This window comes from Trichosurus vulpecula, chromosome 6, assembly GCF_011100635.1.
Source record: "Trichosurus vulpecula isolate mTriVul1 chromosome 6, mTriVul1.pri, whole genome shotgun sequence".
Taxonomy (NCBI): Eukaryota; Metazoa; Chordata; class Mammalia; order Diprotodontia; family Phalangeridae; genus Trichosurus; species Trichosurus vulpecula.
Window position 1 is genome coordinate 281,508,521 of NC_050578.1, and position 16,625 is coordinate 281,525,145.

Sequence of the window (16,625 nt, forward strand, 5' to 3'; positions counted from 1 at the left end):
TGGCAGGGTGAGCACGAGGGAGCCCAAGACTTCTCAAGGTCCTCCCTGGAGGGCGCCACATGGGAGACAGATGGGCTGGAGACTGAGTTCCCTCCCCTGGGGCTCAGGCATGTCAGGAGCTTTCTTACCCTCTCTGGGAATTGGGAGCATGGGGTTGGAGGGGGCAAAGCCAGGGCTGGGCTGGAGGCAGGCGGCCGTCTACTCCTCCCTTAGCTGAACTGGAGTCACTCACTACTGTTTACTCTGTAGGAAGCCGGAGCAGTCGGAGACCTCCAGAAAGAAAGCAGGACCGCTCTTCATTCCCCGGTGCCCCAGGTACTGTTGGATGTCCAGGAGCTGTGGCTGCCTCAGGGGAGGCCAGGGAGTGATTTAGATTTTGACTAAGACTCCTAGGACAACTAACAGTCCTTACAGCTGGGTTCATTCATTTTTTTACTTTAGTTTTTCAATCAACCTCTCTCTCCCACTTCCTCCCTCTCCCCTAAATGAGAGAGAAGTGGAACAGAACCCCTATAATAATATGTAGAGTCAAACAACGAACACCTAGGAGTGGGTTTTGCTCAGGACTGGTCCCTCCCTTTATCTCTCCCTCCTTCACCCCTTCCTTGCTCAATGACGTGTATTTCTGTACCCCAGTGGGTGGAGGTGCGTACCTTTTGACCAGTTCAGTGCTTGAGGGTCCAGAATTGGCCGTACCACAGACCCCTTCCACCTTGTTTGCATGGACTTCCACGTTTGTCCCTCAGTTGTGTGTACTCAGTACCCAGGCTTCCTACCTCCCTTTCCCATGTGGCTCCTGCCGGGTGTGCGTCCACGTGCCTGCCCAGGTGACTTCCAAGCATTTCCTTGGCCTCGTGGAGATCTGTCTTGGGAGCGCAGAGCCAGAGCCTGGACTCTGCTTTCCCTCCTGCTTCCCATCTGTTCTCTTCCTCTCGTAGGACAAGGGGCTCTTCAGCTTTGTCTGTCTGCAGCTGTTTGGACCCCTAGAGCAGACGGCCCGGGGAGCCCGCTTTGCCTTCGTGACTATCGACTACTTCACAAAATCGATACATGCTGCACCCATGGGAACCTGCTCCCCTGAGGAGACCACCAGGTCGGTCCTGGAGCTGGTGAAGAAGTTTGGCTTACCCGAGGGGATCTTCAGCACTCAGCCTCGCGGCTTCATCCTCCAGGTAGGAAGGCGCTCTCTAATCATCCCGGCCACAAACACTCCCTTGCTGGCCCCTGAGACAGCAGCACATGTCAGGGCGCAGCTTGGACTGGGGTCAGGGCCAAGTAAAAGGAGTCTCTGCCCAAAGAAGGTGGCCAGGGAAGTGGGGAATGAGGCCCTGGACTCACAGTGCAGTCAGTTCAAAAAGCCTACTCCGGGACCCTGTGCTGGGGATGCCTGGACAATCCTCCCTGCCCTCAAGCACCTGGATGTCCCCTCAGCATGCCTGGGGGTGAATGCACACAGTGAAGCACCAAAGGCAGCTGCCTGGAGTGGGTGGGGAGGGAATGGCTCTAGGAAGGGAGGCCTCTGGGAAGGGAGGCTGAGGAGGGAGAGGACTCCGGGCAGGGAGGCAGAGATGTCATGACACTCGGGCTGAGATGGAAGAGTGTGCAGTCCTGCAGAACCAATAGTAATAGCTAACACTCATACAGCAGCACATTCTGGGCGCGAGGCCAGGCCCTGCGCAAGCACTTTGCAGACAGTGTCCCATTGGAGCCGTACAACAGTCCCGGGAGGGGGCAAACCGAGGCAAACTGCCAGGGCCAGTGCCTGGGGCTGGATTGGAACTCTCATCTGCCTGACTCGAGGCCCAGGGCTCTGTGCACTGTGGCGCCCCCCCAGCTGCAGGGAAAGGTGGATGGTGAAGGGTGTAGTAGAGCTCCGTGAGCAGGGAAGGGCCGTGGTCAGGCGGCGTGGTGCTTGAGGGAGGCCGGGCAGGAGGCTTTGTCAGGCACACACCTCTTGGGTGGCCAGGGCCAGCCTCAAAAAGGGCGGCGTACAGCCTGCCGGCGTCAGAGGATGTGCAGGCTTTGGCTGAGCCGAGGAGGACAGGAACGGCATCCTGGCTAGACGGGAGGGCGTGAGCAAAGGCTCAGAAGCCAGAGTTCTGAAGTCAGGAATGATTTCCTGGGTTCCAGAGTTGGAAAGGGACCCTAGAGCTTCCCCCATCACCTAACTATCATTTTACAAAGAAGGAAACTGAGGCAGACAGCACTGTGGAGAGAGAGAGGAGCCGGGTTTAGATTCTGCCTCTGACACCGACCTGGGTGGCTTTGCACAACCTAGCATTTCATGTTTCTCATCTGTTACATGAGGGAGGTGGCTTGGACGACCTCGGAGCTTTAATCTAAAATCCTAAGACCTTCTGGGTTGTAGCAGAGCTCTGACTTGAACCCAGGCCCAGTAACTCAACAAAGCAAAGTCAAGGGAGTGTTTTGTTTTTAAGTTTTAAGTGCGATGCCACTTGTTTCTGTGTGAATAAGTGTATCATCATACAACTTTACATGGGCCACCCTCTTCTCCAGCCTTCCATCTACCCCACTGATCTTCCTCTGCGAGAGAGAAAAGCAGTTAAGCACAACCAGCCTCATGACTGGGTCCTCTCAGGTACCTGGTGTCTTGTGGCTGTGAGCCCCCACCTCTCTCTCTGCTGAGCCAGGGAAGGCTTTGTGCTCCTCTGTCCTGAGAGGGGTGCGCTTGGCACGGCGTTTAACCTGAGGTCGGCTGCCTCCTCTGCATTTTCACCGTTGTACTCGCTGCGTTGCGTTGTTCTTCTGAGGCCGTTTGGATCCTTACCTGTTCTAGTCTTCCCAGGTTTCTCTGAGGTGATCCTTTGTTATTCTGTGAAATACCACCCAGTGGCATCGCGTGTTCAGCCGCTCCCCAAGGGATGGCCATCCTCTTGAGTTTCCGGTTCTTGACCACTAGAAAAGAGATGCCTTAATACTTCGTACATATAATCTTCTCCCTTTTTCTTTGCTCACTTTGGAAGTGCAGGCCTAGTGTGGGTGGTATCACTGGATCAACAGAATGTACAGTTGAATGAGTTCCAAATTGCTTTCCAGAATGGCTGCATCACATGCACAACTCCACCAACCATGTACCAGTGGTTTTTTAGGGGACTTCCCATGTTCCTATTTTCCTTTTTTGTCATCTTGGCCAAACTGATTGGAACCTCAAATCTGTTCTTCATTCTTGCAGTTCTCCAATTGTTGGTTGTTGCTGTGTTTGTCCTTCTGGAAGAGGACCGTGACATCAGAATGCATTGGGAGACCCTGGCCCTTTTAGGCTAAGGTCTTTTCATGTGCTTGCTTAGAGCGAGGTAACACCCATTTGGTGACTAGGCTTCTTTAAGAAGTTAATCAAGGGATGGCCCCTTTAATCAGAAGTCCAAAAAAAAAAATCAAACTGGGCAGGGAAGACCTTCTGGGTTAGAATTCACGTTCACTCTGTGCTAGGAGGGCAGGGCCCTACTGTGCAGTCTATGAGGCCCAGAATGAGGTGGGTTTAAGGCTTGGTTTTTGAGAAAGAAATCCGGCCAGTAAAGCCTAAGTCATAGACGCAGCCTGCAGTCATCAAAATGTATCTCCCTTTGGGCAGAGCAGGGAGACGGAGACGGAGACGGAGACGGAGAGGGAGAGGGAGAGGCTACTCACAGCTTATGTTTGTCCTTGGTTCTCGAAGAGGACCATGGCATCAGGGAAATGATGGACTTTGATTTGAGGAAGGGAGGGAGGGCTGTGCAAGGTCACCAGCCTCACTTTCTCTCACCAGTTATTAGTGCTTTACAGCGTTGTTGAAGTTTCGTTTTGTTTTTCCACAGGTTAACTGATTTTTTAATCACAGTCTTTTTATCCAAGTCATAAGAAGAAGTTACGTACTTCAAGGAGAGTTTCTGCTTCATAGGCATATCGGTCTGTGATAATTCTCTGGTTCCCTAGAATATTTCAATAGAAACAAACAAACCAACCACTTCCATGCAGAGAAAAAAAGCATCATTCATTTAACAAAATGCAGGCTGTCCACGTAGACACAGACACATCCTAGTCACATATCAAGAACCTTGCGCTCAACAAACAGCAGCTGTTTCTCCCTGCATTTGCTTGTTCAGAAACACTCATTCACAGTGGAGAATACTTCTCTCTCCCCTCCCCCCATCACTGTACTCATTCAGCCTCCTTTTGCATACTGGCCACAATGCCTTAATAACTCACGGTTTGGCCACTGTTTTCTGACTACTAAATTAAAACGTCATAGCTACGTGTTAAAATCGCACATTTTAATAAACTAAACCAGCCATTCTAAGAGGCTGAATGGACACCTGAGGAATGAAATTCAGTGATTCACTCCCCTCCCACTCCTACCCCAAATACCCTCCAACCGTTTTAACTTCCACTTGACTAGATGAGTGTTTATGTTGCTTGTACGGCCACACTTAAAATCTCCCAACCCCCTTAAGATTCCCGGTGAGTAATGGGGCGCTGCTTTAACATATACTGGACTAACACATTTGGTTTCAAGAGTAACACTGCTGATTTCTTTGTTCTCGAAATTCTTGTTTAAAACAAAACAACAGGTCAGAGTTTTCCCCAAATGAATCAGCAATCGAGCGTTCCGTGTAAATTAAGCTAAAAACATTGGCCAATGAAAATCCGACGGGACAATTTCTCAACTTTATCATTTCTTTGGAGAGAGAAATGTGGAAGTCCAAATGTGGCTGGGAGTTAACCACCAGGTCTTGCAAACAGCAAATGTGAATGAGTCTTAATCTTCCCTGCAAACGAAGTACTGTGTCACCTTTTTTCTAGTGATCACGGGTGCAGGTGATTATTTCATGAGAATTTTAGAGAACACACACCCACATATACACGCAGACAGTGGAAGTCAGAATATGATGTGAGAATGCCTATGGTAATCTAAGCTTAAAATGGGAATGCAGACTAGAAGCGGACCCTCGTGCACACAGTACTGTTCATCCCAGAGTGGGGAATGATGCGTTTTGGGCTATGTGAGCCAATGAGAGAGAGAGACAGAGATTCCCTTTCCCTGTTCCATTCCTCCTTTAAAAAAAATTTTAGGGGCAGCTAGGTGGTGCAGTGAATAGAGCCCCGGCCCTGGAGTCAGGAGGACCTGAGTTCAAATCCGACCTCAGACACTTGGCACCCTTACTAGCTGTGTGACCTTGGGCAAGTCACTTAACCCCAATTGCCCTGCCTTCCCCCCTCCTCCAAAAAAAAAAATCTCGGTTCTATGGAGATGAAAAGAACGTGGGATTTTAAGGGTTTCAACTTCATGACTAATAACTCGAGAGGGGAGATGAAGTATTGTGGCACTGGAATTTCGACTCAATGTTTAGTGAAAATGTTTCAGAAAGAATGAGTTATACTCTAGTCTCAACCTAAGACACTTAGAAAAGATATCCTTCACATTTCAGCCTCTGCTGGTCAGAATTACAAAGTCCAGTAGGAAAGAAAGCTCCCTCAAACTTACCATATTTGTAAACAACTACGAGCCCAAAGCATCTTATTCCACTGAGAGTATTCCATAGATCTCTACGCACGCTCACGCTCATGCATGCGCGCACACGCACGCACGCACACAGTTTCGGAAGTAAGGGCAGTGAACAGCCGCATCAAGTTTTTGATCACAGAGGCGCCCAAGTCTGTTGAAGCGACGCTCGTGCCAACAGAACCAGCCTGGCCCCGTGGGAGCTCCACGTTGACTTCAAGGCCAGCTTCTTCTGCCATTTCTTGAAGGAGCCTATCTGCTTGGTTGTGTGGCGTTTAGAGCATTGTGGCGCTGCTCGTAGCGTCTTCCACTTGTGTTTAAACGTCTAATGTTTCACACTGGTGTTCAAATTTGTCCATTAAGGCAGGTATCTTCTCAAGGTTTGTGCTCCTCAGTGTAGCAACCCACCATGGATGGAGTTACCTTGCCCGCGGTCACAGCTGTCTGAGCTGCAGCTGCTACAGCATCCACCCGGGGATTCATTCTCGAGACATTAAGTGCTTGTTTTCTCTGGAGCATTGCATTTTCGGGATGTGTTCATGCAGCTTCCGTGTTGCCCTTCTGAATGGGCTTTTTAATCTTGGTCTTTTCAGCTTTTTCTTCTCTATCACATTTTTTGGCATCCCTCTTAAGCTCTTTGGCAGCAAACTTCAGGTTCAACCAGGTGTTTTTCCGTATTCGACATGGTCCGGCCGTTTCTCCCAGGGGTGGTAGTAGGTATTAGGTGGCTCTGGAGCTGCGCGGGTCCTAGACTAAAGTCACCGGAGCTCCCATGCTCCCACACAGCTGATGGCGCCTCCCATTTTTTTTTTGTTTGGTTTTAATATGGCTTTTGAGAGATTGCGTTTTTTCCCTTCCAGAGTTGACAGCCAAGAAACAAAGCTAGAGTGGCTCCCTGCCCTCGTGGAGCCCCAGAACTCCCTGGGCATTGACAGAAGAGGTGGTTATATTAACACTGCTAACGTAGAACATAGATAGCTAATGGTGCAGATAATCCTAACGGTACGCTGGGCTGCCTTGTGTGGAAGGTAATGGGTTCCCCATCCAAGGTGTCCAAGATCAGGTCTAGGGTCAGTGCCCCGAAACTCTGAATTTCTCATTGGGGGAGCCCCCACCCCCACCCCCGGCTCCTGCCAGCACAGCCGGTGCCTGTCAGGAGCTGAAGCTTACGTCTCAGATTCTAATGTGTCTGTAACATCCGTTGCTTCTCACCTCTGATTATTTTAGTTGGTCTTACCCTTTCAGCTAAACAAAATTTTGAAAATCGCCTTGAAAATACAACATAACCTGGTTGTCAAATACGATCCTCAGACAGATGGGTTCCTAGAAGACTCCAAGGCCTTTGTGAGGCGGTGAGATGGGGCTGAGGGGCAGGGAGGGCATGGGAGAGCACAGCGGCCTGCATTTGAGTCCTGAACATGGTCTCCTATTGCCGCCTCCTTGGAGCCTTGTGCATCCTGGGAGGGGTGGTGGGCTGCCTAAGTGTGCATACCCAAAGGGAACTGGCTGTGTTCCCATGTTCCCTGTGAGATCCTGCATGAAGAAGGCATGGCTGTAGCCAAGACTTTGCCTGCCCTGTGTTTGTCTGGCATCCATCCATGCATCCATCCCAAACCATCCCCTTTCGTTTCAGGCTTCTTTCTCTGGTGCTGACAGCAAACCTGACAGACTGGGACCAACACCTACATGAAGTTTTCTTCCTCCAGAATGAACCCTCGGGCTACGTAAGGGCCTTGGCTGGCGAGTCCTTCCCCCTCCCTTGTGGAGGTTTTGGCCAGTCCCCTCTAGGCTCTATAGATGGGGACATTCTTGGGGCTGAGCCCAGCTCAGCTGGTCAGTGAGCATGGCAGGGAGGGAGGAGGGGCTCACAGCTTGTGAGGGGGTGCTTGGGGGCAGGGTTCCTTCATGGATATTCCTGGGCCACTCTGGGTCTGTTCTGGGCCCCACTGCATCTGCCCTGGATTTCCTACTAACACATTCATTTGTCATCTTCCCAGATACTTCCTAGCTGGGTGACCCTGTCAAGTCACTTAACTCTGTTTGCCTCAGTTCCTCATCTGTAAAATGAGCTGGAGAAGGAAATGGCAAACCCCTCCAGTATCTTTGCCAAGAAAACCTCCAATGGGGTGACAGAGAGTCGGACACGACTGAAAAGCTATTGAACAAGTGGGGAAGAGACTGGCTGGGTAGCTGTGGTCGTGGCCACACCATTTTCAGGAGGACTAGATGGGCCAGGCAGAAAAAGAAGACTGCGTGCAGGCTGTTTCCAGAGGCATCCGTATTGATTCTTCCCTTCTCTGGCTCTAGGACGAGGAGGAGGAGGACCTGAGTATCCTGAAGGCTGAGGTGCAAGAGGCCTCCTCTGCCTCTGGTGAAGTCTGGCCCCCCTCCCTCTGTGCCCCAGAGGCCCCGAAGGGCTCCCCAGACAGCAAGAGGGACTCCCCCGCGAAAGCCCAAAGAAGCAGGGACACGTGCTCGTATTGTAACCGGCTTCCCGATGAGGAGGACAGTGATGTCTTCGCTGTGGTGAGTAGATCCTGTCTCTTGTCACTGACACGAGCATGGCCCGTGGCTTTCTCACCACTCTGGAGTCATCTCCAGGGCCCCAAACAAGAAGCAGAGATGGGAGCAGCCATTGGCACTGGTCCCGGCCTGGGGTGGAGGGGTCCTGGAGTCCCGGAGGGCACAGCAGAGCACAGGAGCTCAGCTGACTGTAGCTGCCAGGCCTCTGTGCCCACTGCTGCTGGCCTTAGCCAGTGTGTGTTTGTGCCCCCCAGGTACAGTGTGATCGATGCCAGGTGTGGGCGCATGACTTGTGTGTGAGGAAGCAGCATGGACAAGCTTATCAGAAAACCAGCGTCCGGTGCAGAACCTGCCTCCTGGCAGATGAAGGAGCGGGGGCAGGACGTGGACCCTTCTCCAGAGCTCTGGAAGCTGGGGAGAGCAGGCTGAGCAGCTTGGGGCCCTAAGGAGGACTGGAACCAACATGGCCTGCTGGGGCTGGCCCCATCGCTGCCAGGGACAGACAGATGCGCAGAGTAAGGGCCACATACAAACCCTGCTGTGATTGGTGAAATCTCTTGAACCTCCAATGTCAGTTTATTCTTTAGTCTTGGGATCCCTAAAAAAAAATCATATCTGCCCCACTTCTCTTAGCTCCCACCCCAATACTTACTTGCAAGGTGTCCATGGCCAGATTCCACCTCCTTGTTCAAGGAGCCGGGATGGTCAGACAACAGACAGCATACCTGTCTTAGATGCCTGCCTGTCATGGGATAGTCACTCTGCCCACATACAGAGGCAGAAATGAAACCGTCTTACCTGAGGCTACATCTCTGACTCTGTACCCCTAGCCTGCCACCTCTAGACAAAGATACAAGATGTTATCTTGTTAAAAGTTATTAAAGAGTTTTGATTTATCTGTAAGCCCCACCCCTCCAAAAAAATTTAATTCATTTAAGACACGCAAATTGCAAGTGGTTTGTAGTTCCTTGTTTTGTGTGGCATGTCGTTGTAGCTAATTTTGGAATTTTAAAAATTCAGTAATACTTTGAAATTGTTATAAATGTTTTGCTATTTTATTAAACATTCATATTTAAAACAGAAAATTTTTAAGCATATTTAACTAATTTCTGCCTCGCTTGTGTCCTAAAAATGGATACATCATTTTGCACCATGAGGTTCTGAGATCTCTGTCAAGGAGCAGGTAGAGGGCTCCCTCAGTCCTCTGAACTTAGCTGATGGTGTCGAGGGAATTAAAAGAATTGCTTTTAAATACAAATTTAAAAGCAGAGAGTGTCACCTGACCGCACTGGCCTCTAACCCACAGGTGGCCGGAGTGGATCAGAGGAGGCCAGAGACAGGACTGTGAGGAATCAAACCATGTGGAAGCGAGGACACATGGGTTGGGGCCTCACCCATGGTGGGGGGACCTGCTGCAGCATGACTGAACCTTGGTTTATGTATTTGTGGCTAGACAAAGAGTCAAACAGTGTAGTAAGACCCAACAGCATCAGTGAAGCACGGTTGTCTAGTGACAAAGGCCCTTCACGCAGGGCCTCCTGTCGGGGCCTTTTGGTGCTTGCCCAAGCCCAGGGGCCATCAGTTCCAGAAGTCAACCACAAAGGATTGTGGTTATGCCAAGTTCAGGGCACAGCCTGCTTGCTGGGCCTTAACTCTGGAAACCAAGGGGTCTCCTAATATCTTGACCAAAGCAAGGGGCAGTTGGATAGTGAAGACAATAGAGCGCCGGCCCTGGAGTCAGGACTACCTGAGTTTAAATCCATCTTCAGACACTTCCTAGGGGTGTAACCCTGGGCTAGTCACTTGTACCCGGTTGCCTTGAAAAATAAATAGCAGCGTCGTCCACGGGGCTTGGGGGGAAGAGCAGGGAACATGGAGTTCCAGGGGAGCGGTGATGTGGGTCTGAACTGGGATGAGGAGGCTCTGTGAGGAAAGAGAAGGGAAATAGGTTGGAGAAAAGAGGATTTGCCGACAGATTGGAGGTGTAGGATGACTGAATGGACACCGTGGCTGAGAGTCCCCCCAGGCATCAGACTGGCTGTTGGATTGTGGGGCCTGGGATTCAAGGCTGCAGAAAAACTAGCCCCCACCCTTGAACCAATACTGTGGCCTCAGCCCACCCAGAAATAGGAAGACTGCCCAAGGGCTCCTCCTGTGACTAGAAGGTCAGCTTCCACACTCACTACACACCAACTTTGAGAGCTGCTGTGAAGTCCAGATCGGGCAGGTGTGATTGCATGGGCTGATTTTGTCTGGATTCCCACTCATGGCTTGATTTCTCCAGGGGTGGGGTGGGGTGGTGGTTCAGCACCAAGGGAAGGGTGGACTGAGGGGACATCGCTCATCACTTCAAGGCTCAGGCTCCTTGACTCTGAGACTGTGGAGACTCTTCCATCGGATTCTTTAATTAGGACGCACAATGAGTTCTCATCCAGGGACTAAAAATACCATACTTGTAATTACTGCAGTGTTTGCTCTTGGGAAAGCTGCTCAAGTCCTTTCAAAGCCAGTTTCAGAGAAAAGACACCATGGTGGATGGGCAGCCTGGGCAAGGGACAGAAGCCTTGTCCACAGACCGATGGAGGGAATGTGAGGTCATCTTGGTCTGAGGACTCGTGCCTTAGCATGCAGACTGCCCTGGGATGAACCACCAGTGGGGTCCCTTTCCACAATTCCCTCCCACTCAACTGACAAACCAGGGGTCATTCTCTTCCCAAGCCTCAGCCTTCCACCATCACCCTAAGACCAGGTACCATGTGAACTGTGGGCCACTGGGAGGCGCTGTGGAGCCTCTTGGATGGTGCTGCCCCATCAGGACCCTCCAGAGACAAACAGGAGCTCAAGGGAACACTACCCATTTCATCTTCCAAACCTTTCTCACCTCCAGCTCCCAACCTCCTCCCTCTTCTCTACTTCTTAAAGAGCAAGAGTGAGCCTTAGCTCATCCCCAGAAGGGGGTGGGAGCAGATGAATTTTTACCAAATACGTTTCTGCTTACTCCCACCCCCAACCCCAAAAACAAGCAAAGAGGAGACATCACAAACACCCTGACCTGGCTCAGCCAAAGGCCCATCATTTACCTTCTCTGTTTCTTCTTCCAGAGTCCACAGCAAATCACACCCAGGACAGGGAGAATGAAGACAATGGGAATGCAAAGAGAAAGAGCCTGGGCACTGACCTTGGGCAAGTCTGGTCACCTCTTTGCTCAGCCATCATGAAAACTGGCCTGCTGGGCCCATGAGGCCTCCTCCAGCTCTGGGGCTTTCTAGGGGACAGGAGGTGGGGACTGAGGGGAGGTGGGGCTTCCATCATTCAGCTGTGGGATTTGCTAGTTGCCTCTGAGGGCCCTCTTGCTCTGAGATTTGGGGGCTCTGGGACACACGTGGGCAGGCAGTGTAGACCGTGGCTCTGGGCTCTGCAAGGCTAAAGGGGAGCAATGAGGCCAGGCTGGCTCTGACCTCCCTCCTGACTGACTGCAGGGCTCCAGAGGGACACTTGTGTGCATTTTGACAGGGAAGAGACCTGCTTCCTCACGACTGCCTCCCCTTACCTGTGCCAGGTACCCCACACCACGTGTCTGCTGTCGTTCTGCATTGTTGAAGAGCCTCCATTCCTTCTGGACACCTGAGACCAGAGAAGAGTGAAGGCTGCTGCACCCCACCCTCCCTGGCCCCCAGGTTCTGGGAGGATTATGGCAAGATAAGGCTCAGGCAGCTCCACTGAGGCCCTCCCACACCCCAGGGTCCAAGGAGCCTGAAGCCAAGTGTTTTCCTGGAACCCAGGGACAAAGAGATGTCTCTCCTTATGGCTGGAAAGCCTGCACTTATTCCACTCCTGTGTGTTCAGGGTGAGAAAGCATGGTCAATACGGTGGGACCCTTCAAGAGTCCCCAAATCCAAGCCAGTGTCCAGAGCCCACTCTCAGAGCCCTGATTCAATGATCTCCCACTCACTCCAAGCTCAACTACCAAGTCTTCTGTTTGGCTTTGACAGCCCTTCACAGGCTGGCCCCTTGGCAGCTCTTCTGCCTTCTCATACTTCACCCCCTGCCCCCACACTGTTGGAGCCAGGCCCACCCACCTACTCCCTGTCCCTCTCATAGATGACTCATCTGCCCTCTCTACCTTGGCATTTCATGTTCCCCATGCTGGAAGTGCTGTCCTTAGCATGGTGCCTGGTATAGAGTCTGAACAAAGTAAATACTCCCTTCCTTGTGCCTTTCCTCTGTAGCACCATGTTTTCATAATGAGCTCCCCTAAACCCAGGGACCACATAATGGTACCTCTTCTGCAGCTCTTAGGCCAAAAGTCAGTAATACAATCACATTAGCTCTGAGCCCCCAGGTAGGAAATTCTCCTCATTCAAGCAGAGACTGGGCTTTCAGCTTTAATCTACACTTTTCTCTTTCCCCAGTTAGCCCCTGGCCTCTTGTTGGTGGAAGCAAAATTCAGATGACAGAAGTGCTTGGGCAGAGGCAGCCTGGCAGATTACAGGAACTGTGGATAGACAGGTACATGGAGGGGAACTGAGGGAAAGAGCTGAGGAAGTGGGCACAAGTGGGGCCGTCAGCCCAAGCCTCCTGCTCCAAGCTGCCAGGGGAGTCCATGGCCCTCTTCCATCTCTCCCTTCCTTGCCACAGCTCACTCCTATATCCTCTTTTTCTTTTCCAATGAGGTCATATTTTTTATTGAGAAAATATCAATAAATCACTTATCAGTGCCAGCCACATAGTAGGTGTTTTAAGAAATGCTTGTCCCCTTCCCCATCCTTCCTTTTCCAATGATTGTCCTGGGGAGGCCAGGTCTTTGGGGTCCACTCTGGGTGTCCTCACTCCTTCCTTTCTGCTACCACACACTTAAGACTTTCTCTCTGGTTTTCAGTGCTCTCCTGGTTTCATCCCAATTTCTCAACTAGTGACAGAGTGCCCTCCTCCTCCTATCCCCCATTCTCCAAACCCCACCCAAGCAGAGCAGCCCTCTTCTGGCCCTTTGTTCCGATTGGTTGCTTCCACCAAGAACCCCGCCCCCCAACAAGGGTAACTCCATTCAAGTGGAATGAAACCATCAGCCATCAATCCCCCCAGCCAATACTTCAAGACTCAGCCCAAGCTCCACCTTCTCCATGCTTCCCTGCCCCCACCCCAGCTGCTCCACAACCTGGCCGCGCCCATCCGGGCACACCTACCTCTCTGTGCAGCGCCTGCACATCTCAGAGTGGGGAACCTCACAGTAGTAGACCTCTTTACGCTGGCACTTGATGTTGGTACTGCCCACCTGGTGAGGGGCTCCCACTGACCCGCCCCGCCCCCACCCTGCTAAAGCGTCACAAAGCCCTTCGCAAATGCAGCACCACGGGTGGGCAGTACCAGCACCAGGGTCCGCAGGGACAGCAGGGTGGGGGCGGGGCAGGTCAGTGGGAGCCCCTCACTGGGTGGGCAGTACAAGCAGCAGTGATCAGCATGCCAGCATTCCTTTTCTGAGTCACAGGTCCCCCATGGTGCTCTGTCCTACTTCTTCCACCCACTAGCCAATCACCTAAGCCCCCGGTGTCTCAGGCCATTCCCTACAGCTCCAAGTTATACTGCACTTGTAGAACCGCATTGGCAGAGGGAGCTTCTTTAGTGGGAGTTCCCTAAGTCATGAGATCGCAGGTCTGGACCTCAGAAATGTTCCGATGCAGCAGCTGGCATTGTGTCTGAAAAAGCCGAGAACCTAAAGGTTGTGTCTGCGCATGTGCGTGTGTATGGATACGTGCACACAGAGAACTGGGTGCTGATTTTTGTGAGTCTCGAGCGGCTGCATGTAGTCAAGTCTGCATCGTTCACAATCATGATTACGTAACGTATGGTCACTGGTACCCTGCCACCCGAGGAAAACGGGCAGTGCCAACATGAGGAATGAAAGCACTTCCAGGGAATTTGTGCCTCTGGGGTTCCAATCAGGATCTGGGTGCGTGTGTGTGGTGTGTGTGTGCGTGGGGGGGTATGGTGTGTGTGTGTGGTGTGTGTGTATGCGTGGGGGGGTATGGTGTGTGTGTGTGTGTGTGTGTGTGTGTGGTGTGTGTATGTGTGTAAAAACACTCCCATACACATACATCATAATGTTGAACATTCATATAACCCCTACTGCGTGCGAAGCACATAGTAAGTGCTTTATAAATTTCATTCCATCTGATCCTCACAACACCAGGAAGTAGATGCTTCTATCTCCATTTTAGAGAAGAGGAAATTGGGGCAAACAGAGGTTAAGTGACTCACATGGGGAACTTCTGCTTGGGACACTTATGGATGACAGAAACTACTGAGGAGGCTAGAACACAGAAGAGGTCATGAAACAGAAGGCTGTTGTGTTTCTCTTTTCCACACACTGTAATTCTATTTTATGAATGATATATGTCTGAAATACAGGCAAAATATGTCACTAAAACAATGATATTTGATATCAAGCTGAGGAAATACTAGTATTCCAATTTACAAAGCAAAATGTGTGTTGTGACTGTTAATTACTAGCCTGTAACCTCTCTGAATAGTGGGCTTGGCTCTTTATACCATGACCGTTCACCCAACACACACACACACACCCCCGAACTCGGTATCTAACACAACAAATGTCCAACAAATATTTGTTGAATGAATAGAAAAGCAAGCTCATCCCTCAAGTGAACCGCTTACAAAAAGTAGAAAGCATTTTTTTTTTGCATGGAAAAGGAGAAATGATCTTGATATACAGAAAACACTGCAGAAGGTATTTATAAAAATATTCAATATAATGAATGGAGAAACCAGAGGCAACATATAAAAGCCCGACTTTCTTCTCCTACTGTCCATCTTACTCTTCTTTATTTTACGTCTCCCATAGCACCCAGCAAAGCAGACATATGATGAATGCTTAATGAATAAGTGCGTGAATGGCATGTGTACTGTTCTTTCGAACTCACTTGGCACTATTATGTAGCCTGTGTAGAAAAAGTTTGGAATTTGAGCTATAAATAACATATCCTTTTTATTGCACACCATGTTAACATTAATTGTCACACTTTCACCCCTAACCACTGAAGAACATCACAAATACACTCATTTCATTAACTCAAAACAACTACTAATTTTCAGTCTGACTCAAACAATACAAGGTTGAAAAGCCTGCCAATATGTTAATAGGATCCCAAAGTAAAATAATGATTGAAATAAGAAATTATAGCATGAAAAGAGAACTAGGCTGGAGTCCGACCTTTCAGTTCCCTGCCACTAACTGCCCATGTGATCTCAGACAAGATATTTCCCACTCTGGACCTCAACAAGACTCCAACTATTAGTAACGATACCAGACCAACTTCTCCTGCAGGTATAATTCTACATGGTTAGCCTCTATCCAAACATGGCAATGGGTCACATTAAAATGATCAAAATGCTTAGTATTCTCTCAACAACTGAAAAAGAAAAAAAAATCCAAACAAGGAATAAGTGAAAAATGCACTGATTTTTAAATGAACAAATTCCATGGAATACTGGTCAATCAGCGCTGCTGAATTAACACCTGTGTGTACAGGTCTTAGCACATCTCTTATCGTGCAATAGTTCTAAAAGCTTGCTCACAGGTCCTGAAAGGAAGACATGAAATAATAAAGGTTACAAATAACTTTAAAAGATGCCCTTTACACTGGAGTTCACTCCACCGCAGTTGAATTTCTTAATACAAAGACATGAGCAGATAAAGGAGATTTTAAAGAAACTCCACTGAGTGTAACATTCGTGGCATGGATGTAGAGATATTTCCATTTCAAAACAAGATGTAAGATTATCTTCACCTTGGCTTGCTTCTTCTTCCTTGCCCACCGTCTCCCAAAGTGGTTCCTTGATGTGTTCTGGTAACTGTTCTAACCTTTGTCACTTCCATGACAATACCTTCAGGTAGGTTTTGTTGGGTATATTCCAAATAGACATCTACTGTACTTCCTGTCAAATGTTGGAGCTCTAAACATCTGGAATATGTCCTCATTTCATGCTCAACTCTGTGCTTCTCAAGAATAAGTACTGATTTGAGAAGAGTGAGATGTTCTATTTTCCTTGGACGTTCATGTACCATTTTAATTGAGACACCAAGTTCTTTAGCAGCAAGTACAGCAAAGTAGTCAGAACTTACAGCCCTATCATGGCCTTTTACTAAAACTGAGAGGCACTTATGTAATGTGTCTGGTTCATCAGAAACGGAGATCTTAGGTTTTTCCATACCATTCCTGACATTCATATGCAAGCATGAAAACTGCACCCACTTCAAATGGATGTTGAGAAGAAAACCATCTCTCTTTGCTATAATGTTCTTAGGATGGCTTAGAGAAAAGATCCCCGGACTCTGCCAGAGGCCCCAACACACAACCCCAAGGGCAGCCTGCACAGCCATCTTGATGCCTGACTCCTCCCCCCCTCCCCCCCATCCTCCTCATCTTCATTTGGCCACCTTGGCAAGCTTCTCCTCCTCCTCCTCTTCCCCCTCCTCCTTCTCTTCCCCCTCCTCCTCCTCCCCCTCCTCCTCTTCCCCCTCCTCCTCCTCCCCCTCCTCCTCCTTCTCCTCCTCCTCCTTCTCCTCCTCTTGCTCCTCCTCCTCCTT

The 16,625-nt window shown here is 50.0% G+C and overlaps 1 protein-coding gene and 1 pseudogene across 1 annotated transcript; both read right to left on the reverse strand.

Moving 5' to 3' along the window:
* Positions 1-5,544: 5,544 nt before the first annotated feature.
* On the reverse strand, positions 5,545-6,185 carry LOC118855239 (annotated as a pseudogene).
* Positions 6,186-9,057: 2,872 nt separating this feature from the next.
* On the reverse strand, positions 9,058-16,418 carry LOC118855240 (28S ribosomal protein S10, mitochondrial-like). The gene is given in 5 exon segments (XM_036765320.1): positions 9,058-9,946; positions 11,574-11,647; positions 13,207-13,333; positions 15,826-15,899; positions 15,901-16,418. Coding segments are annotated over 5 exon segments (921 nt in total). The 3' UTR covers positions 9,058-9,818.
* Positions 16,419-16,625: the final 207 nt, after the last annotated feature.